This window comes from Pyrus communis, chromosome 9 (genome assembly GCF_041283825.1).
Source record: "Pyrus communis isolate YQ-2024b chromosome 9, ASM4128382v1, whole genome shotgun sequence".
NCBI classification, from domain to species: domain Eukaryota; kingdom Viridiplantae; phylum Streptophyta; class Magnoliopsida; order Rosales; family Rosaceae; genus Pyrus; species Pyrus communis.
The window spans coordinates 15,364,035-15,385,674 of NC_142573.1; the positions used below are offsets into that span (position 1 = coordinate 15,364,035).

The 21,640-nt window shown below is 37.9% G+C and overlaps 2 protein-coding genes, 1 non-coding gene and 1 pseudogene across 4 annotated transcripts; 2 read left to right on the forward strand and 2 right to left on the reverse strand.

Annotated features, from left to right (window-relative positions):
* Positions 1-953: 953 nt before the first annotated feature.
* Positions 954-2,331, forward strand: LOC137740622 (uncharacterized; annotated as a pseudogene).
* A 1,076-nt stretch (positions 2,332-3,407) lies between these two features.
* On the reverse strand, positions 3,408-5,530 carry LOC137740623 (uncharacterized). The gene is made up of 2 exons (XM_068480460.2): positions 5,314-5,530; positions 3,408-5,076 (listed from the first exon to the last, which is right to left on the reverse strand). The coding sequence occupies exon 2, from the start codon at positions 4,760-4,762 to the stop codon at positions 3,566-3,568; it is 1,197 nt and encodes a 398-aa protein (XP_068336561.2). The 5' UTR covers positions 4,763-5,076; positions 5,314-5,530; the 3' UTR covers positions 3,408-3,565.
* A 5,285-nt stretch (positions 5,531-10,815) lies between these two features.
* On the forward strand, positions 10,816-15,205 carry LOC137739658 (MAR-binding filament-like protein 1-1). 2 transcript variants are annotated; one of them, XM_068479311.2, is made up of 4 exons: positions 10,816-11,228; positions 12,659-12,702; positions 12,829-12,969; positions 13,200-15,205. In XM_068479311.2, exons 1-4 carry the CDS (start codon positions 10,955-10,957, stop codon positions 14,910-14,912), a joined length of 2,172 nt encoding a protein of 723 aa, XP_068335412.2. In that variant the 5' UTR covers positions 10,816-10,954; the 3' UTR covers positions 14,913-15,205. The 2 variants fall into 2 exon arrangements, with proteins under 2 accessions (XP_068335412.2, XP_068335413.2); XM_068479312.2 differs by having other exon boundaries at positions 10,835-11,228; positions 12,662-12,702.
* Positions 15,206-16,640: 1,435 nt separating this feature from the next.
* Positions 16,641-16,714, reverse strand: TRNAR-UCG (transfer RNA arginine (anticodon UCG)). The gene has a single exon. It is a non-coding gene; the product is annotated as a tRNA-Arg (tRNA).
* Between the last annotated feature and the right edge of the window lie 4,926 nt (positions 16,715-21,640).

Below are 21,640 nucleotides of genomic sequence, written 5' to 3' on the forward strand. Positions count from 1 at the left end.
TGACAGCGGTGGTGGCTACAATGGTGAGACGATGGAAGTGGTGATGACCATGGTGGCGGGTTATGGCAGTAGATAGTATGGGGGGTGATGATGCTGGTGGCGGAGGTACGTGTTATGGTGGCCATGCTAAGACGGTGGATATGGTGGTGGCGGGCTATGCTGGCTAGGGGATGGCGGTTGAGGATATGGTAGTACGACAACGGTGGTGGGGAGGTGGTGGTGTCAAAGATGGTGGTCCAGGGGGGTGGTGATGGTGAGATGGTGGTAGTGATCTACCGTTGCATAACACTATTGAAATCACTTTAAAAGTAATTTGGGACTAGAGAGCCGTAGCAAAGGTAACAGCAACGGCAGTTCCCATTGTCTTGTCTTGGCGCTCTCCCTCTCCTGTCTCTTCCGTTCTCTGCTTTCACTCCTTCCTACCTCCTCCGTCCTTCTCTTGTCCTTGTTCAAACGACACCGGCGCGATTGCTACTTTCCTGTACCTCCGAAACCGCAGCTCCTGTCGCAAGATTTTCGTTTGAAGGCCGTCCGGAACAACATTATTTTACACGAATCATTGCACTAGTTAGCATGAGTAGAATCATCCACTCTGATCCGGAGGTGTAAATTTGGCTGCAAAACATCGTGCATTATGGTAAAATTGTTTGCGAATTCGTCTACTCTAAATTAGCATCTGGGTTTTTTTTTTTTTTTTTTTCAAATTTTTTTTTTTTACAAACAATGGAAAAGTCTACTCTAAATTCATCTAAAATACGAGGAGGGGGATTTGAACTTTGGTGCAACTGGGTTTTGATTGAATACACTTACTGAATGTTGTGTGATAACCTGTTTCTGTGTTGTGATTAAGCAGAAAGTGAGATAGTTAAAATGTTCCAGTTGCCTAGAGCAGCATCTGGGGAAGAGCGAAACTTTCCCATGAAGTAGAAACATGTCAAGGAAGGACCCTTCAGTTTCACAAAGATTTTGAAACTTTTCAAGTGGGTGCCTGATGCAGAAAAGGCGCTGGAAGTTCTGAAGCTCAGAGTGGATCATCGATTGGTTCTCTCGGTCCTCCAGATTGATGTGGAAGTGAATGTTAAGGTTCGGTTTTTCAAGTGGGCTGGGAAGAGAAGGGGTCTCCGCCTACTGTTTGTACTTATACGGAAGTGAAAGAGAAGGGGTGTCCACCTTAAGCCTAGCTCAGGATATGAAAGAGAAGGGGTGTCCGCCTACTGTTTTTATTTATACGGAAGTGATAAAGGGGCTGGGCAGAGTGGGGAGGGTAGGCGATGCTTATGCTATATACAAAAACCTTCTGAGAGAAGGGTTGTAAGCCTGATGTTGTGCTCATGAACAATTTGATAAACAGTTTGGGAAAGGAAGGTCGTATAGAAGATGCTATTAAGATTTTCAACGAGATGTCATCTTTGCATTGCACACCTAATGTGGTGACTTATAACACTGTAATCAAAGCCTTATTTGAATCCAGAGCTCCAGCTTCGGAGGCAGCTACATGGTTTGAGAAGATGAAGGTTTAATGGTATTGCTCCCAGTTCGTTTACCTATTCAATTCTTATTGACGATTTTTGCAAAACAAATAGAGTTGAGAACGCGTTTTTGCTTCTCGAAGAGATGGATGAGAAGGGTTTTCCTCCTTGTCCAGCTGCCTATTGCAGCCTGATCAACAGTCTTGGAAAAGCAAAGCGGTATGAAGGTGCAAATGAGTTATTCCAAGAATTGAACGAAAACTGTGGTCGTTCAAGTGCTAGGGTGTATGGTGTGATGATTAAACATTTTGGGAAATGTGGGCGTCTTGATGACGCTTTGGATCTTTTTCACGAAGTGAAGAAAATCGGATGCACTCCAGACGTGTATGCTTATAATGCATTCATGTCAGGGATGATGAGGACTGATATGACAGATGAAGCACATTCCTTGCTTGCAATCATGGAAGAAAAACAGCTGCATTCCCGACCTAAACTCACATAATAACATTTTAACGGCATGCGGTTACTTATAACACTATTCTTGGTCGTCTAAGCGGAGCTGGTTTGCTTGAAGAGGCTGCAAAGCTGATGAAGGGGATTCGAAAGGATTTGAATATGATCTCATTACTTACTCATCAATTCTTGAGGCGGTTGGCAAGGCCGATGATGTTCATAAGTCTTCCTCAATGGGACCTGGTATGATATTACTTTCTCTTCTTTCACTAGTAAAATTGTTCTTATAGTTTAGTGTCGAGGCACTTGCACTCTACATACAGCCGGTTTTAATGATTGTTTCGGATTTAGAATGGTTGGAGACTTGCTTAAGAACAAACAGAATGTAAACTCACTCATGAGTGACTAATTCTTCTCGACAAAGGTACATAATGTTTACATACATGCAAACATATCGACAAATTACATGCATAATCAAAGTTTCATATCTTTGTGTTAATAATTCTTTATATGAGTTCCAACTTTAAAGTCTATTCCATTATTCGTTCATTGATTAGTAAGTTGGTTATGGTGTTCAAAGGATCTGCTAATCCAACTTAGGGTACGTTTCACTTTGTCACTCCTACACTAGAAAACTAGAAAACCCAGCAAACTTGAGTTTTGAGGTGCAACTAATCTTATGCTGCCTTAATTCCTTGATTAGGCGTTAAACCTTTTTCATTAGGGATGCATGTATAGCTTTAATTGATTTGTTCCAGCTGATATATACCTAAAAAATTCACGCAAGCCCGTTAAGCTAGGGAACATACAAAATGAGTGTAGAAAATTTCATTTCGGTAATTTTAGCTTTTCTAGTAGATAATTTCATAAGAGGAGCGGGTAAATTATATTTTTAGCGGGAGGCCACGTCGCAAAACCCCACGTCCGTCTAGATTTTCCCAGAGCTCCATCTGTCAAGTATATATAGCTTCTTGATTGACCTTTCGTCTCTCTTCCTCTGCAAATGAGTTATCCAGGAGCTGGACAAATTCAGCCTATTACTGCTGAGAAGGGTAGCAATTTGATGTTCCTCATCAAGCCATCTAACGTTCCAAACCGAGTATTTGCAATTTCGTATTCGAGCTATCTACACTCCCAACTAAATATTTACAATTTTTTGTGCTCTCACAAGCGTGGAGTGCAGCCGGCTGCCCGAGGAGTGTTAGAAGAACAGGCCCGGGGGTGGTGAAAGGGAGAAATGAAAGACATTATATGAAAACGAACACTCGAAAATTAGTTGTTTTCAATTTTTCGCGTCATTACATATACGTTCACTTCACATTTTTTCACCGTCACTCTGTCACCCATGCATCTATAACACGAATGAAAACTAAAAACTAAAAATTAAAAACGAAATTGTTATTCGATAGGCCCTTATCATATCACTCAAATCCCATGATTTCCAACTCAAACTGGAACAAAAGGGAAACAAAGGAGGCAACCCAGTTGTAACTCGAAATATTTAATTTCTAATTACCATATCTGATACAAAATCAACAACTTATTTCCTCAAAAGAAATACAAGGGGATAAAGTCTTCCCCAATTGATACAACAACAGCTTGCAGTTAACATAACCCATTAATATTACAGATAGATACCGATATTACCCGCTAGCATTTTCGGCAGAGTTATCATTCTCCTCGTCATCGCCCTGCTGTATTTTCGCTATCTCAGCCTGCGCCCTCTCCATAATCTGCCTCTTCTGCAGTTCCAAGTCTCTGTGGAAATCCATCCTCATCTTCTCTAGTTCCGCCATCTGCTTCCTTTTACTCTTTTCAATCTTCTCATATATGTCGCTGAACTTTTGAATGGAATCAGCAAGCAATCTAAAGGAACCCCGATCATCATTCTCCCTTCCATACCTTCTCTTCTTGGGTGGTAGCCCATCTGAATCGTCATCCCCTCCCTCAGATGATTCAGAATTCCCTGGACTATCCCTCATCTCATCCAACCCATTTGCACGGTTTAAATACACTTTAGGGTTCATGAAAACATACTCCCCTGAGTCCAAACCACAAGAGAGGCCTGCTTGCTGTTGTAGCGATGACATCAACATATCCATCTTTGTGAAGTAAACCCACTTACTAGTGGCACCACCAGACTCTGCGAACTTGGCCCTCTCCTTCTTGTACTTTTTCTTCAATGTATCCAACCGATTGCGGCATTGTGTGTCTGTCCTTTCAATCTTGGACACCTCTGATACTTTCTCTGCAACCTCTTGCCACTCCTCAGAGCGAAGACTCTTTTTTCCACGTTGAAGGAACCGGTCACCCCAGGCATCTAGTAACACAAAAGTCTCACGTTCAGTCCAATCTGTAAGCGCATTCCGACCACCAATTGATTGTCTTGGAGCAGAGGGTGCAGCAGCAGAAGGAGGAGGAGGAGCTGGCAAACGAGGAGCAAATTCATAACTTGAAATCAAACTCTTTAACTTACGCTTCTTTGGGTGCGTTTTCAAATCATCATCATCCAGCCTTCTAACCATCATCTTATTATCCTCTTCATCATCCTCATCCTCTTCATCATCACTATCATCCTCGTGATCATCATCCCCAACACCTTTATGAACAGAAGGATAGCCATTTTGACCATTGTTATCTTCTTCTTCCTCACCCAATTCTTCATCGTCATCAGTCTCATCTTCCTCCTCGTCATCGGCATAGTCATTACCGACTGGCCTAGGATATGGAACACCACCACGAGCAGGAAGCTTTTGGCGTTGTGAAGAACCATAGCCCTGCTGGTGATTCCCACCATACAGGTTTGGAGGATACCTTGTGTCATCTTCGGTGTCATCCATTTCAGCACGAACTCAAGATTAACAACAAAACAACCACAAAGAAGATAACCCAGAAAGACTCTAGTTCCTAGTTCGAAACAACCAGTTTTGCCATTTCGGGATTAAGCTCCATACACCCCCATTATTCTTTTTCCCCTTTGGATTCTAAATCCAACCAACAACTTCTCCTTCATAGAACTAAACTAGCTCCAAATCAGCATTTCGTTTAAAAAAAACACGAAAACAGCAAACCCCACTAGCTCCAAATCAGCATTTCGTTTTAAAAAAAAACACGAAAACAGCAAACCCCACATCAAAATCTTCCTCAAAACAGCCTATTGCCCAAAGAAAATCACAATCAGAGAATATATAACACACTTAGGTCAACAAAATTGGGAAGTAAACCTAAACCCCATCAACCTTCTAGTTAAAATTTACCAAATTTATTTTCCCAAACGCGTGAAATCTAAAAACAAAAACAAACCCATGATTCAATTTTCAAAGATTCTTGAGCTAAATTCAAATTCCAGGAGTTTCAAAAACGAGAAATGAATGAAACCCTTAGCTCTTACCTCAAATTCCAAACTTCCCCCGAAATTTGTTGGGTGGAAAGCCAAATTGAAGCTTTAACTCGACATCTGCTAAAAATTTGCAATCAATTGTGTCTCTTTTGGGGAAACTGAGATGGGAAGAAGAGAAAGACAAGAAGGCAGAGAGAGAGGGAGTAAAAGATCTGGGGATTAAAGAAGGTCACTGCATCTGCACGCGGCACGCCTTACTGCCTGGTACGTTATTTTTCCTGCGGTGCAGAACCGTTATTGTTGTATTCAGGTGGGCTGGGCCTTGCGGATTTGGGCTTCTTGTAGTTGTGAGTAAAGCTCTTATTTTGATTTGAGGTATTCGTCGGTTTGTTTTCGAACTTGTATAGAGCTGTTAATTTTTTCTCAAAACTTTACTTTTAGCTAATTTTTCATTGAACTTTTATAATTGGCCAATTTCTCCTAGAACTTTAACTTCAAGCAATTACCCCCTAAAATTTTATAAATAGCCAATTTCTCCCCTAACGTTAGATTTTAAAATTTTTCATCCAATTTTTCATTATTGTCCCAATACAATTGTCATGTGTTGTCTTGTGGTGAAAATAGATGGAAAGTTGGATGAAATTTTTTAAAATCTAGCATCAAGGGGAGAATTGACTATTTATAAAAGTTCGGGGAGATAATTGGCTAAAATTAAAGTTCAAGGAAAAAATTAACAGCTCTATACAAGTTCAGGGGGGGCATATTGACAAATATGCCTTTGATTTTTACCCATTTTTGGTTTGAAAATTTTCCCAACTTTGGAAATTTGGAAAAAAAAATGTCATTTTCTCGAGGTTTGGAAAAGAGATGGCTTAGCTGTGGGTTTTCTAGATGTTAGTGATACTTTTAATCGTGTCAAATTTTTTTCTTGTGGGTTTACGTCTTTTGTTGGTATCTCATGATAAAGTTGGTGCGATCTTATCTCTAAGTACTTGACATATTCATTGGCAGTTTTGTGTTCATAGTCTTTATAGGAGTGGTCACTAACTAGTTTATTTGCAGTTTCTCTTTGAAAATGGTGCTGCTTGTATCCGATTCAAAGAGAGGGTGCTCCCTTACTAGTCGCATTGGTAGTTTTGTGCACAAAAAAAATCTCTTCTGTGACATGAAATGAAGATATTGAATATTTAGTTGCCAGAATTGAAGATTTTCCTACTTGGCATTTTCTCATCGGTTCACCTACAAAGTAACTAGTAACTACCTTAGCCTTCCCTTGTCACTTATCATGACAAAACGGGTGGACTTCCAACCTTACTTTTCATGAGATAGACTATTGCATTTAGAATATAGCAAAATTCAAAATTCATTAGGATCAAACTTGCTATCACTGCATTACAGCAGGCAATGCTGTCAAATTATTACTCTTTCTGAAGAAGGAAATGAACAAAACAAAACTAACATGATTGTTTACTAACATAAACTCCCAAGATCACTACAATTGCAAATGTTCTATCATGATATACATTATTTATTCGGAGAAAGGGAAAAAAAAACCCTCTTATGGTAGTGTTTAGGCCCAAAATAATATTGTTGGGCCGAGTGTAGGTTTATGCTCGGCCCAAAGCCGTGTCAAAAGTACTATGGGCTGGCTGATGATTCTGGGCCATTTAGCAGGGATGGTCGAGTCCTATCACAAGAAGGAGTAGTTCAGATAAGCAAAAAGGGTCGAGGAAGTCCTGGTGCAATTAGGATTCTCGACCAACAATGAATAAAGCCCCAAAAAGGGGTGAGTTCAAAGTCCTAATGGGAGTAGGGTTGTTCGAAGCAAAGTTGGAACGAAACAAGAACTCCCAATCCAGATATGAGTTTAATTCGATCTCAAGAAGGAGTTGGTGCTATAAATACAAGACATCATGCAACAATTGAGGATCCCCAATTCAACACACAATTGCCCTGCGCAAAACCTCTTAAACAGCTTAAGATTTTTATTTTCTTTTTCTTGCCGACACACCTTCAGTTTGGATAAACAGCACTATGGAGGCAACCGGCGAACACCTTCAGTTTGGATAAACAGTACTGTTACCGTAGAATCAACCGACCAAGGAGCACCTTCAGTTTGGATAAACAACACTGCATCGAGGCCGACTGGTTACCTATCCAAGTCTCAACCGAGAAGGGTTTTCGAATCCTTGTTGGCAGAGGTCATCTTATTAGCCTTCTCGGCGAAGTAAGATGTTACGAGCTACCACATTCGGCATACTGGACGCCGAGTGATTTTATGATTGGATACTCACAAGTGAGTTTCAGAGTTCGGCATTCTGACGGCCGAACCACATTCACCATCAAGACATACATCACCTTTGAATATTTGTGTCTGTATAGTCTGGTGTCGATTCGACGTGCTTATACTCTTACGAATATAATCACGGTGACCGAATCGGGCGCCGACGATTTGTGAACTTCCCAGAACTAGCAACCTTGTCTTCAGGCTCTAGGACCCGAAGACCGAGAGTGTTCTTTCCTCGGTCGCAGTCGCAAGGTAAAGAAGTCAGCAATGCGCTCAACGCAACATCAACAAATTTTACTCCTCAGCCGAGCTCAGCCAACGAGTTGGCACTCCCCGCATTCAACCTAAGGACTTAGTTAGCTTATTAGTTACTCGGCATGCGCGTCGCGTAGGTTTTTTAATTTTTAGAGTCAACAGGTAGGAACATGAGTTAGAATAAAACTAGGTTAAGTGTTCGATACTCTTTTATTATAATAAAAAAAAATGAAACAAGGAACACTCTGAGAAAAATCTTTGCATGCCTATTGAAGATGAGGCGATAATGAGTGAAGCAAAATTAATCGGAGTATGTACTTGAAATTGGATAAGGTGATACATTAGTTATACGATCAAGGTCATCCAATAAATTGGTATCGAACTCACTATTTTCAAGAATCACATATAGTTAATACGAACAGTTCTAGACGATAACACTAACTATGTCGTCATAAATAAATAATTAAAAGGCTTAAATGTCAAAATGCTCCCTGTGTTATAGCTATATGGCAAATTTAATCCCTGTGTTTTCGATTTGGCTAATTTAGTCATCGTATTTGTCTCTATTAGCCAATGAAGGATATTTCATTCAATCTCTTTTAAAAAATTCATAAGAAAAATCATATGAGAAATAATTACCCTTTCTTTTTACAGAAATATACAAATCAATGAGAAATAATACATATAAGAAATAAAACTTCTAATCTGAAAAATGATTAAGGTTGTGGCATAGAAAAGTGAGGGGGTAAAAATGTTAGGGAGGAGGTCGGAGAATTGGAAGGAGAATAAAATTTTTTTTTTAATTTTAATTTTATTTCATTTTAAATATTTTAAATCAAATAAATTATAACTTAACAAATAAGTTTATAATAGGAAAAATTACACATACAATATACCTTTAATACTTAATTGTATATTGAGGCAAAACTTTTTAAACATTTTAAGGAGAGACAAAGTTAATACATGTGAAAAATGATGGATTTGGATCCTCGCCGGATCCCCTCCCTGGGGATTCTAGGGACCAACACACGTGAACCGTTGATCAAAAATCATGTGGCCCCAATTAAATGCTTTTTATATTTTTAAAAGTAAAGTAGTCTCATTTTGCGTGAAAAATATAAAAAAGAACAAAATTGTGACCGCACGATTTTTTATCAATGGTCCACATGCGTTGATCCCTAAGATCCCCAGGGAGGGGATCTGGCGATGATCCAAATCCAAAAATGATACTATTGCCTTTTTTTTTTTTCTCTAGAATGTAGGTTACAAAATTACCCTTTACAGGGAAAAGTCTTTTTCACACTTATATCTCTTCAACCATTCCTCATTTCTCTCTATTTCTCTCTTCAAGGAATATTGGTTCCATTTAATTATTCAATTTAATTATTCAAATGAATGAATGAACTTGTGGATCTACGACCTCTACCCGGTTTACCATCTCATTCCCATTCCTAGTTGGACAATTAAAGTTCCCATTTAGTTTTAATTATTTGATAGATGGGGTATAATTCCCTTCTTTTTTCTCTTTTCAAATTAAATGTTCCTTGAAATTGGATTGAAGGATGTTCTTACTGCTTTATAGTATATGATATTCAGATCAAACCGATTTATCACAGATAACCTTCCATTGACCAATTTAAGATGAGTTTCAAATCAAACAAATTAGAAGACCTATACCTTTCTTTAAATTCAAATTTGTAAGATGAAAAAAATAATACAAGAACTGGATTTTGGAAATGAAAATTTATTTAACACACCTACAACTTAATAAACCAAAAGATGAATTAGGGAAATTTTGTAAACATTGACATTTATCGAAGACGAGTTGAACTGATTCGACAAAAATGGTCGAAGATGGGTACTGTTATAAAAAAACAGTCGATGACGGGTTGAATTGATTTTGCAAAATAATCGAGGAAGGGTTAAACTGATTTTGTAGAAACGTTGAACTGGTTCAGCAAAAATGGTCGAGGACGAGTTAAACTGATTCTGCAAAAACGTTGAACTGATTCTGAAAAAATGGTGGAGGACAGGTTGAACTAATTTAGCAAAAATGATCAAGGATGGGTTGAATTGCGTTGACCTAATTCTGCAAAAACAGTTGAGGATGGGTTGAAGTAATTCTGAAAAGATGGTCGATGACGGGTTGAACTAGTTCTCCAAAAACAATCAAGGACAGGTTGAACTGATTCTGCAAAAATGATCAAGGATGGGTTGAATTGTAAGAGGACGGGTTGAATTGATTCTACAAAAACGGTCAAAGATGGGTTGAACTGATTCTACAAAAACAGTCGGGTTTGATTGAGCTGATTCTGCATAAATGGTCGACAACGGGTTGAACTGATTCTACAAATACGGTTGATGACATGATGAATTGATTATGCAAAAATGGTCGATGAATGATTGAATTGATTATGCAAAAATGGTTGAGGATGAGTTGAATTGATTATAGTAGTAAAGGATACAAACTGATTCTGTATATAGTTTCAAAACTGATTCTGCAAAAATAGTCGAAGACGGGTTAAGCTTATGGCACATTAATTTTGCTGGAGTTATGAGGACTGAGTTTTATTAATAGCCCTAAAGCCTTAGAGGTATGGCTGATATTTAAAAACATTGTTTCTATGTTATTGGGCTAGGCTATAATTGTTTTTATGTTTTTGTCTCTCTTTGACATGTTTAAAAACTAGTGGAGTTTCTTGAAATATAGTAAAAGTTTTTGTCTCTATATGTAAAGCTCTCGACCAAATTGGCGAAATTGAAAACATATGAACTAAATTGACCTAATGACTAAAACACATGGACCGTTATAGCATTTAAGCCTAATTAAAAATTATTGTTTTCTATTAAAAATGATAATAAAATTAAAAATGGGTAATGTTAGGAAAATCATATTTTTAAATCGAATTTTGTAAACTAATATGAAATGATTATTGATGATTAGATTATTACTTTATTGTTAATTAACGTAATTATTTCATATTAGTCACAATTCACTTAATTTACAAATCAGCCATAAAGACACCACTGAAACCGAAAAACTGAAATAAAAAAAGAGCAAAAGCTCTGCCTCTGAGTGCTCAACATTCTATCCCTTTAATCCCAACCAGGCCAGAGGCAAACAAATCAATCAGTCAAGAAACAAAAGCAATGGGCTTTCTGATGGGGAGCGCTTGCTTTTTGCACTCTCCCCTCTCCCTCTCTCCTTTCCCCTCTTCTTCTTGTTCTTCCTCTCACCCCATTTTCCTGTGTTCCACCTCTAGGAGTGCAGAGACGAGGAGGACGGTGGTACCAATGGCGTCCCTGCGCCAGGAGGACTCGAACGATGGCGTGTGTAGCATGAGGAGGGCTATTCTGTTTGTGGGTATTTCAGTTCTTCCACTCTTGCAGCTCAGGGCCACTGCTCTTGAAGGCTTGGCCACTAGTAAGTTGAACTGTCATTGTGATTCAAATTGGTTTCTTTCTTCTTGATGGGTGGGATTGGAGATCATGAAATTTTTGGGAAATGGAAATTGGAAAATTTTCATTGTAATCGTATTTTTAAGGCAAAAAGCTTATTGGGTTTGTTAATTGTTTGCCATTTTAAAGATTTGGGTTTGTTGCAAATAGTCTTTTAAGAAACTTATTAGAATTTGAATGAGTTCTTCTTATTCTTTACAAAAGGATATTATTTTTCTGTTCGAAGTGACTGGTGAGTGTTGACTCAAGATTCTGTAAATGGATTAGGGGTTTTGATAATGCAGTTTAAGTTTAAGGGTTTCTATTGCCAATAAAGATTGAAAATCTGATTGTGATTAGGCAATTCTAGCTAGATTCTAGAATGGTTATGGTGTATTTCCTTTGCACTGTATCAAGTGGGAAGTTTCTACTTGTAAACATAAGTGATTGTAATCTGTAAGATTGTCTTGGGGTTTGGGGTTTAGGGTTTAGGGTGGTAGAAGAGTGTAGAAACACAGGTAAACGAGGATGTATGGTGCATTAGTGTTATGGATTGTCTCGTCCCAAATGCGCCATATTGAAAGTTTGAAACAAATAGTGTATCGTTGGATAGTTTATGAGCCCTTGGACACCCTTCCCTTACAAGATGGTTTTGTAAGGGTAAGTTCTACCCATCATTCATGACTTTGAATGCTTAATCAGGACTAAACAGAAAATCTGACATGTTCTAGGTTGTTTTAAGCTTGTTTAGTTTGTTAGTTAAACTTAATGCCAGGCCAGCTACATAAATTTATTGTCAGATCAGCTGTTCTGCGAGTCAGTTTCTTCTTTTAGCAACTCAAAATAATAGCAGAATTTGCGTAGTTTGGCAGATTAGCTAGGCACAGCACAAGTCCTGCCCCAAGTCATCCAGGTAATTTAAGTGAGAAATCAATGATATCCCAAAATTTAGTCCATTTTCTTTAATGGTTGAATACTAAGTGGGGCATTAATGGGCCTAAAAGACATCTTTCATGGTGAGTATCTGCAATATGTGGATTGGTATGGGTAGTCATGTTGGATTTTTAGTTTCTTTGTTCATCATTTTGCCAACCAAACTAAGGGAAAGGGATGCAGACAAGCAGAATTTAAGTAGAGTTCCACAAAACACAGTTCATATCCTTTAAATGTGCAAAGTTGGGATATATGTGCGGATCCTATTAATTAGGCAATAATATTTCAAAGGTAGTTTAGGGTATTTACAAAACCTTCTCTTTATATATTCCTTTTACGAAGATTCTTACAATGTGCTGCATTTTTAGTTCTTTTCCTTAACATGGACGGGTGTTATTATAAATTATTATCTTTTGTGACAAGTTTCCATCTTGTTTCATGCTGTTTATGCATTAGTTCCTTTATTTCCCTTTTTTTTTCCAGAAGAAAGTGAGCTAAAGACACCAGACGGGAGTAAAAACACAGAGGTATGAAGAAGCTACGAATGTCTACTAGACTCACTAAAAAAAATCTGTATTTAATATCTTTCTTTTTATTTTGTTAATTGTTTGTTATAAGGCTTCATGTTCTAAAGTGAGTTATTCATTGAACAGGAAGCACCTCAAACAAATGCAGCACCAAATCCCGTTTTGTCTCTCCTGAATGGCATTGGTATTTTCAGTTCTGGTGTCCTTGGTGCGCTCTATGCATTGACTCAGTCAGAAAAGAAAGCCACTGATGCCATAGTCGAATCTGTAAGTCTCTTTCAATTCCACAGAAAAAGCTTTTCTTTACATGCTGAGACAACACAGACATACCACAGATGCTGACAGGAGTCTAGTTTCTTTGAAAAGGAACTTCAAAATGTACAAAAAAAAATAATCCGTCTTTTAACTTGTTTCCCAATCTTGTGTTCTATTCAAGTAAATACTTTTAGATGCTTTGTTTGATTTAACCCACATTTAATTTGGTTGAAAATGCACAGATGAAGACCATGCTGAACAAAAAGGAAGCTGCTATTGTTTCATTGGGGAAGAGCTATGAATCAAAGTTACTAGGTGAACAGGAAGAACGGAGCAAGCAACTTGCAAAGGCAAAGGAAGAGCAGAATTCTCTAACAAGCCAACTGAGTTTGGCAAAAAGTACAATTGCAAGCTTAGGAAAGGAGTTAAATGGTGAAAAGAAGTTGCTTGAGGGGCTTAAAATTCAAATTGACAGTCTTAAAACCAACCTTTCCAAGGCCGGAGAAGAAAAGGTAGTACTTGAAGAAAATTTGAAGGAAAAGCAAAACTCAATTGAAGTCTTACAGGGAAGGATTGATTTGCTCAATTCAGAAATCAAGGATAAAGAAAATAATGTCCGAAGTCTTGGCTCTTCTCTAGCCGAAAAAGATTTGGAGTTGAGGGACTTGAAAGCTACCTACAATCAAAGGATGGATGAACTAACGAATGCACTTTCAGATAGTCAAATGTTGAAAGATGAACTCCTGAAAAATCAAAAGGAATTAGAATTGAAGAATTCCTCTCTCGATGAACTGAATGCAACAGTTAGTTCTTTAACCTCTGAATTAGATGATTCGAAGAGGGAGTTTGATGCTATTCAGGAGGAATACAATAATCTGAAAACATCCTCCTGTAGAAAGGCAGATTTGGATGCTAAGCTTTTGGTAGAAAAGGAAGAGAAATTTCAGCAGCTAAAGGAAAAGCTTGAACTTGCTCTGAATGACACAAGTAGAAACAAAGAAGTAATTGTTGATTTGACCCGAGAGAAGGAAAACTTGAAGGAAATTCTGGATAGAGAACTGGAAATTGAAACGAATTTGAAACATGAACTCCAGAGCACTCAGGAAGCTCTTGCAAAATCAAGAAGTGAAGCTTCCAATCTGGAAAATCAATTAAAACAGTCAAAAACTTTGTACACGGAACTTGAAGCTGAGATCTCTAGGGTTTGGGCCGAGTTTACTGGAGTTCGGGAATCACTGCAGAGGACCCTTGATGAGGTGACGTTAAGTGGTGATGCGGTTGCTGGTGAGCTTTCTGCAGCAAAAGAACTTCTGAAGAATACAAATGAGGAGCTGCAAGTTCTGTCCCATGAACTAACAGTTGTTGCAGAAAAACGTGATAGCCTGCAGGAGGAATTGGTTGATGTCTACAAAAAAGCTGAAAGAGCTTCAAGTGATCTAAAAGAAGAAAAGGAGCTAGTTTCTTCTTTGAAAAAAGAAGTTAAAACTTTGGAGAAACAGATTTTGAAGGACAAGGAGTCTCGGAAATCTCTTGAAACAGACCTGGAAGAGGCTACCAAAGCACTGGATGAGATGAACCGAAATGCAATGGTGCTTTCCCAAGATTTAGAGAGGGCTAATTCTCTAATTTCTAGCCTTGAAGATGAGAAAGAGGTGGTTTACAATTCCCTAACAGAGCATAAGATTGCGTCCAAAGAGGCCCGAGAAAACATGGAAGATGTCCACAATCTTGTCATGAGACTAGGCGAGGAAAGGGAGGGTCTGGAGAAGAGAAGCAAAAAATTGGAAGAGGAATTGGCATCTGCCAAGGGTGAAATATTGCGGCTACGAAGTCAAATGAATTTGTCAAAAGATCTTGTAAATAATCAGCAACCACCGGAAGAGGCTGAAGAGCCTGTCACTGTTACTCCAAGACGTGGTGGTGGTAGGAGGAAAAAGGCTGCCGAGCAAAGATAGTGAACTGTTTTAATTGCGGTAATCTTCTTTTCCCTATTATTTTGAATCTTCCTGTACCATCATCCTTTGAAGCCAGTTGTTCTTTGGCTCTCTCCTCTTGGACTTCAAAAATTTTCCCCGATATCAAATGCATTATACAAGTAGGACGCTGAGGGAGTAGTGAAGTTGATTTGTATGTAACACAGATCTTGAGTCTGAATGTGATTCCCTTGCACACACATGTTCAGTGTATAGTATCGATCGTGGAGTTCAGTGGATTTAAAGAAGATTCAACATTCAGTATGTTCTTACAAGTTTCTGCATCTCTAATTGAGTATCTGTATGAATAGATTGTACTTGAGGACGAGGTTCTCGGATTATCTGTGTTTAACTTGAAAATCCCTACACAAACCTACTCATCCAATGCACGATTGTTTGTTTTCGTTTTTCCTAATTTGACATTTATGCTCTAGACTAGGCAGCTCAATGCCTCAAACCCCAGAAAATTACGAACTGTTTCTGCTGCGTTGTGATTCTGGAGATACGGAATTAAAATCCAATGGAAATAATTACATCCACAAATTGAATCATGTGAGAATAAAGTGGGTGGTGATTAAACTGAACTGTAGGTAATTCACAAAAGTTTATATTTTTTTGTTATTTACCAAATTGGTTCTTAAGATTGGCATAACTTCTTATTTTGATCATTTGACAATGAAAACATATAGAAGTGGTCCTATAAGCTTGTCCACTGCAAATCATTTTAGTCCTTCCGTGAACGACCATGTGATCACATTTTTCAAGGTTATTTTTGACAAACCAACTCCTCTACCTAATGAAGATATTAACAATTTTTTAACAAAAGGACCAAAATAATTTACGATGGACAAACTCAAGTACTATTCCTATCAATTTTCATTGTCATGCTAAAGTGAAAAGTTATATTTTACGATGGACAAACTCAAGGCACATTCCTATGAAAATTTTTCATTGTCATGCTAAAGTGAAAAGTTATATTTTACGATGGACAAACTCAAGGCACATTCCTATCAATTTTCATTGTCATGCCAAAATGAAGAGTTATGTCAATCTCAAATACCATTTTGGGTAAAAAAATAAAAAAAAAAAAAGGTTTTTTAGCCAAAATGGTCCCTAAGATTTGCATAACTCCTCACTCTAGTCCCTGAGATTTGAAATCGATATAATTGGTCTCTGAGTTTGTCCATAATCAATTATTTTGGTCATTCCATGAAAAATCTCCATAAAATAAGAATAAAATGACAAAAATACACTTGATTTTTGTCAAATAATTTTGGCATTGTTTATTATGTTGAGGGTAATTTTATCATTTTGATTCTTATTTAACATAATTTTTCAACGAGGGATCAAAATGATTGATGGTGGACAATCTCAGAGCACTTCTATTGATTTCAAATCTCAAAGATCAAAATGAGGAATTAGGTAAATCTTTGAAATCATTTTGGCTAAAAAGCCAATAAAAAATAAAAGCACACATATAACGCATAGTGATCCCTTCTAGTAGAAGATAAAACAAAACAAAGGTTGGAGTTGTTGGATTTGGATCCTCTCCTGAGCAGGGGGTTTGAGTTCTCCTAAACCTATAACACGGGCCATTGAATTTTGATCCAACAGCTACAACAAAATGCTATTAAAAAAAAAGTGACATGCAGCAGCTATTTCCATGAAACAAAAAATTAAGTAAATGTACAAATAAAGTATTGTTTGAAGCGACCACAGTGGGAGTCGAACCCACGACCTTTTGATCCGAAGTCAAACGCGCTAATCCACTGCGCTATGCGGTCTTCTTGTCACTTGGTAACTCGTTTTTATAATTTGTACTAGAACCTACATTTTTTGAAAACGATTTATTCGTGATTATAATTTCTGGTTTTAGTTTAAAAAATTAATCAAATGAAAAAACATGTATAAAGAAAACATTATGCCAACATACTTATTTAAGTTATTATTGTTGCAGTCCTATTAGATTAGAAATGTGATTGTATAAATCCTAGTGTATCTAGGGATATCTTTTATATTTCCTTTGTGATTGTATAATTATTCAGTAAATTATGCCTACAAAATGTTATCAGCACTCTCTTGAAGCTGCGCTAAAGAGAGTTTGATCTTCAATTAGAGTATTACGTTTTAATCATTCTTTTTATGATTAATTTATTATTTTATTAAATTGATCTACATGCTATTAATTCAATTTAATTTTTCTATGTTGAATGTGATACAACACATTGGAGATGCAATTCTGGTTTTTCGAGAAGGATCTTCTACAAATTCAAATGATTTTGTTGTTTTCTACCAATCACGTACGCTTAAAATAAAGTAAGATATTTGAAACGACCATGAAGCATGAAAACATTCCCCATGATGCATGAACTCCCTACATTTATATGTACCTTCTGATATATATTGTGTATATGTTTCATATATTTGTCAATACACACACACACACACACACCTGTTTCATGCATTATGCAATTTTTACTATGTGGAATATGTGAGTCAAAGAATTGAAATAAATTAGAAGCAATTAGGGTTTTTCAAATCCTAAGAATTCGAAAAGAATATGGGAAAATTGCAGCTCGAAGTTGCGTTGAGCCAAGTATGTACGATTGCTTGGGTTCTTCACGATTTGGCTTGCAGCCTCAATTTGTGCATGCCTCACCAGAAGCTAGCCCTGTTGGGCTTCTGTTTCCTGGCCCAAAATTCAACACCAGCTCTGCTGGGTTTCCTCCATGATATGGCCCGCCTGAAGCAATCCATCATCTTGGCCCAAAGTTAGAAGCCTTACGCTGACTGGGTCTGCTCTAGCGTTAACCAGAAGCCAGTGAAAGCTGGGCTTATTTCACGCGTTAGCCTAAAGCCGACAAACCTAGGGTGCTGGACTCTAACCCCCTTCCTTGGCCCGCTGACCTACAGTTAGGTTGGGCTACTTTGCAGCCATATTCCCAAGGCCCAACAGTTGTAAGGACTTGACCTATCACTTTGTAGGTAGCCCAAGCGTGTTGGACTGTGTCCTTTTATATTTTTTCTTCGACCCGATGCCATGTATTGGCATCCCCGTTTCATAAACATACATATATAATTTTTTTGGAACGTTTTTGGTTAACGCTAATTAAGCTATAATTCAATTGTCACTTGGTCCGCCGCCAATTAAAGCTAAGAAGACTCGCATGTCATTATTTTGCTTCTACAATCGACCCCGAACTGTCCCGATCTATTCTATTGAATTAATTAGAAGTGATCTGCAATCCCTTAATCTAACAAGAAATCCAAAATTATTGATCTGAAGATCACTTTTGGACATTATCAATTCAATAATTTATTTCTATTATTTGAACCGTTGACATCCTTTCGTAGTCCCGAAACGCTCACACTTGAGTTCCTAAAGCAACTCAAATCCACTACACTTAAATCAACATATTGCATTATGTGTTCTTGCAGGAACCTCTCTTTTATGAACTAAACGTTCATAAACTAAATTGAACCTATAGTTTCAAATTTAGTGCCTTTGAAACTCGAAGTTTTCATAAAACAATACACCCATGAAAACCCGACTTTTTCATGTAAAACATGTCTTAGAACCCGAGTGTTCTAACTTTGATGCTTATGGATGATTCATTCCCATAGCACCAATCACAATCTTGTTCCCTCTAATTCAGTGGATTGTCGAACCGTCACAAGTTCGATTTCCCTTATTTGACGTTTCTAATAGAAACTACTGTATGTGGGGTACAATACATGAATCTTCACTTGACTATCAAGAAGCTGAGAAACCATTGAAGCCAACAATGGCAAGGAATAGCTAAATCAGCTTCCGCCATGATCTTCATTCAAAGACTTATGCTCAAAGCGTTACAAACGGAAGTACCTCTCGAACGAGGATTCCATGGCTTTTTGACTTGCTCATACATACCGTTTAATCATGAAAGACATTGCCTGAAGCACACCATGATTACGTCCCTGAATGAGTACAATTCTGAAGTTTATAAATCAATCGAATTTTGATTGGAGAATACTTTTCTCATCCTTCCATGTTTCCAACTCACTCCTGAAGCAGCAGTGTCGAAAGTGGAAGTCTACCAAATTCTCAAATCAGATTACTACCATAAACGTGAGAGAAAGGTATAGACTAAGTTCGGCTAAAGTCTATCGAATGGCTTGAAATAGTTCGGTCAAAGCCTACAGAACGATGATGCCCTACTTCAGCAGGGATGCACTGAAGAGCGTACTCTGCTTCAGCAGAGGTGCACCGAATGGTACTTCTCTGCTTCGGCGGAGGCCTACCGAACAGACCCCTTCAGCTTTGGTTGGAGCCTACTAAATCCAATTTTGGGTTTGTCTCTCATAATCCAATTTCGAGTTTTTTTTTTTTTTAATTTTTTAATTTTTTTATAACATATGGTAGAATCAGGGCCTGCTAAGGTGTGGCATCATGCCTGAAATGTGACCCTTGGCACCTAAGACCTAAAACTTCAAGAATAAAGGATAGTGTTCCCGAACCTTAACCCTGCATAATCTACTTTCGTCTTGATGGAATAGATTATTGGTTATGCACCTGTTTGTGCCTCTACCAATGTCGTTGAGGAGTACCATTCTCGTAGTCAATATGTGAAACTAATTTTGCTCCACCGATCATCGTTGGAATAGCAGAATTTTGACATGGATGGCCTTGTTGGTTGAATCCCCTTAGTAAACCATTTACTTTGTGAACATTTTTCTATGTTCTTGGATTCATGTTTGGTGTTTGTTTTCGTTGTGGATAATTTTATTGATATTGTCCTCGAATACGAGTTAATTGAATCATGTTTCTTGTTTTAATGTGACTGAATTCAATTAAGCACGTGATTAGGTACGAATGTGGGGAAAGTTAGTTGTCTGGATGAATGCGACACTACGCACACTAACTTTACACCTAAATCACATTTCTAGCAATGACTTCAGGTCTATCCAACCTAATTGAGAGCATTGGCACGTTCCTCGTTGTATGAATGATATTGAATTACCATGTCAGAGACCTTATACTCTATCCATTCCGGAAGAACATCATTAAGTTTTCTTAAGGATATATTCGAAATGACAATGATCATGAATGAAACCACTGTAGAAAATAGAGTGAAATATCTTTGCACCACCTCCAAAAATGAGCATGAAGCTTTGATTTGGGGCCAATGGGTTGTCTCCTAATTGGGAATGCACCATCTAGATTAGATTTGATTCTAATTATTCTTTCTTATATGAATTTGTATTCCTTGAGGATGAAGGATTTCTTCTTCCTCTTATTACTATAAATAAAGGGAACTTTAACGAAAAGTTCCCGGTACTGTTCACTTTAACGAAAAACCACATTTTTACACTAAAAAGTCAATCCTGCTACTATTCACTTTACCCTTTATTTTGTCCTTATCATTAAAACTCAAAGTTTTCAAACATTTTTCATTAGTTTTCCTATAAATAAAAGCACTGCGTAGGGGGATAACACATCCTCTACACACATCCATTTGCACATTCTACAAACACATCTCTCTCTACAATCCCTCCTTGCTGCCAACCCTCTTCCCCTTGCCATATAAAATAGGCCACAACAATCTACATACACTTCTACCACTTGGCTTGGAGCTTGGTGATTAAGCATTTTACTTGCTTTAACACGACTATTTGGGGCCCTTAGGTCGAACAATGGTGCTAAAACACATCTTCTTACCCGAAGTAAGGATCTTGTGCCTACAAGCAAACTTTTTCAAGCCTGCTCATTAGGGAAATTGATTTCATCCCTTGCAAAGATACTAAACGACCATCTTTTCACAGTGGATACAAGGGAATATATGTGGACTAATCCAACCAAAATGCAAACCATATAAATACTTATGGTTTTGGTTGATGAATCGAGAAACTAGTCACATGTTTATCCACACACATTGTTGCTAAACCCCCTGGCCGATTAAGGGCTCACCAGCCTGGTTATCCCATAAAGTTTGAGAGACTGCATAATGTCGAAGAGTTTATATCGACGGTTTTTGATAAAGTATTACATGTCTTTTGGGTTTATATTTGAACATTGAATTCTCATGTTCACCCTAAATAGCTTCGCCTATCGATCATAAAGCGCAATTTCAATGATCGTCCAGATTTTGGTAAACTTACCAAGTTTTCAATTTCTGCCTAGGGCTATGCAATCTTGTACGCAATTATGTTGGTCTGCCTTAAGGCCCGTTGCCACCCAACTATTTTGACGTTACAGTTGGTTATTGGGTACGAACCTGATGTTTTTTTGTATTTGCGCATTTAGATGTGCATTTCATGTGCCAAGTTGCGCCGCCACAACGTACCAACATGGGTCCTCAAAGAAGGATGTGAATCTTTGTCAATCATGATTCTCTTTCACACTAGCTCTCTTAGAGGCATTGCATGCGATCTCTTTACGGCTCATTTACGGGTTGTCACTTTAATGAGATAGTCTTCCCGCCGTTAGAGGGAGATAAGAATGTCAATGTTTCTGTAGAATGACGCAAATTTGTGTGGACGTCACCCACTATGTCTCATCTTGATCCCCATGCCGCACAAGTGTGATAAGCAAATGCGATGAATACTAGCTTCAGAATGTTGCTCTAAACGCATTCCTTTGATCTAGCTAAAAGTGATGAAATCATATGCCAACAACAAACATGCCTGCAAGGATAGATGTACTTAACGGACATTGAGTCAACATCCCTGGA

Excerpts from the sequence above, each read along its gene's own strand:
- LOC137740623 (XM_068480460.2), bottom strand. The coding sequence starts at position 4,762 with ATGGATGACACCGAAGATGACACAAGGTATCCTCCAAACCTGTATGGT.
- LOC137739658 (XM_068479311.2), top strand. The coding sequence starts at position 10,955 with ATGGGCTTTCTGATGGGGAGCGCTTGCTTTTTGCACTCTCCCCTCTCC. Across the intron at positions 11,229-12,658 it reads TCTTGAAGGCTTGGCCACTA|AAGAAAGTGAGCTAAAGACA; the intron begins GTAAGTTGAACT and ends TTTTTTTTCCAG. Across the intron at positions 12,970-13,199 it reads CTGATGCCATAGTCGAATCT|ATGAAGACCATGCTGAACAA; the intron begins GTAAGTCTCTTT and ends GAAAATGCACAG.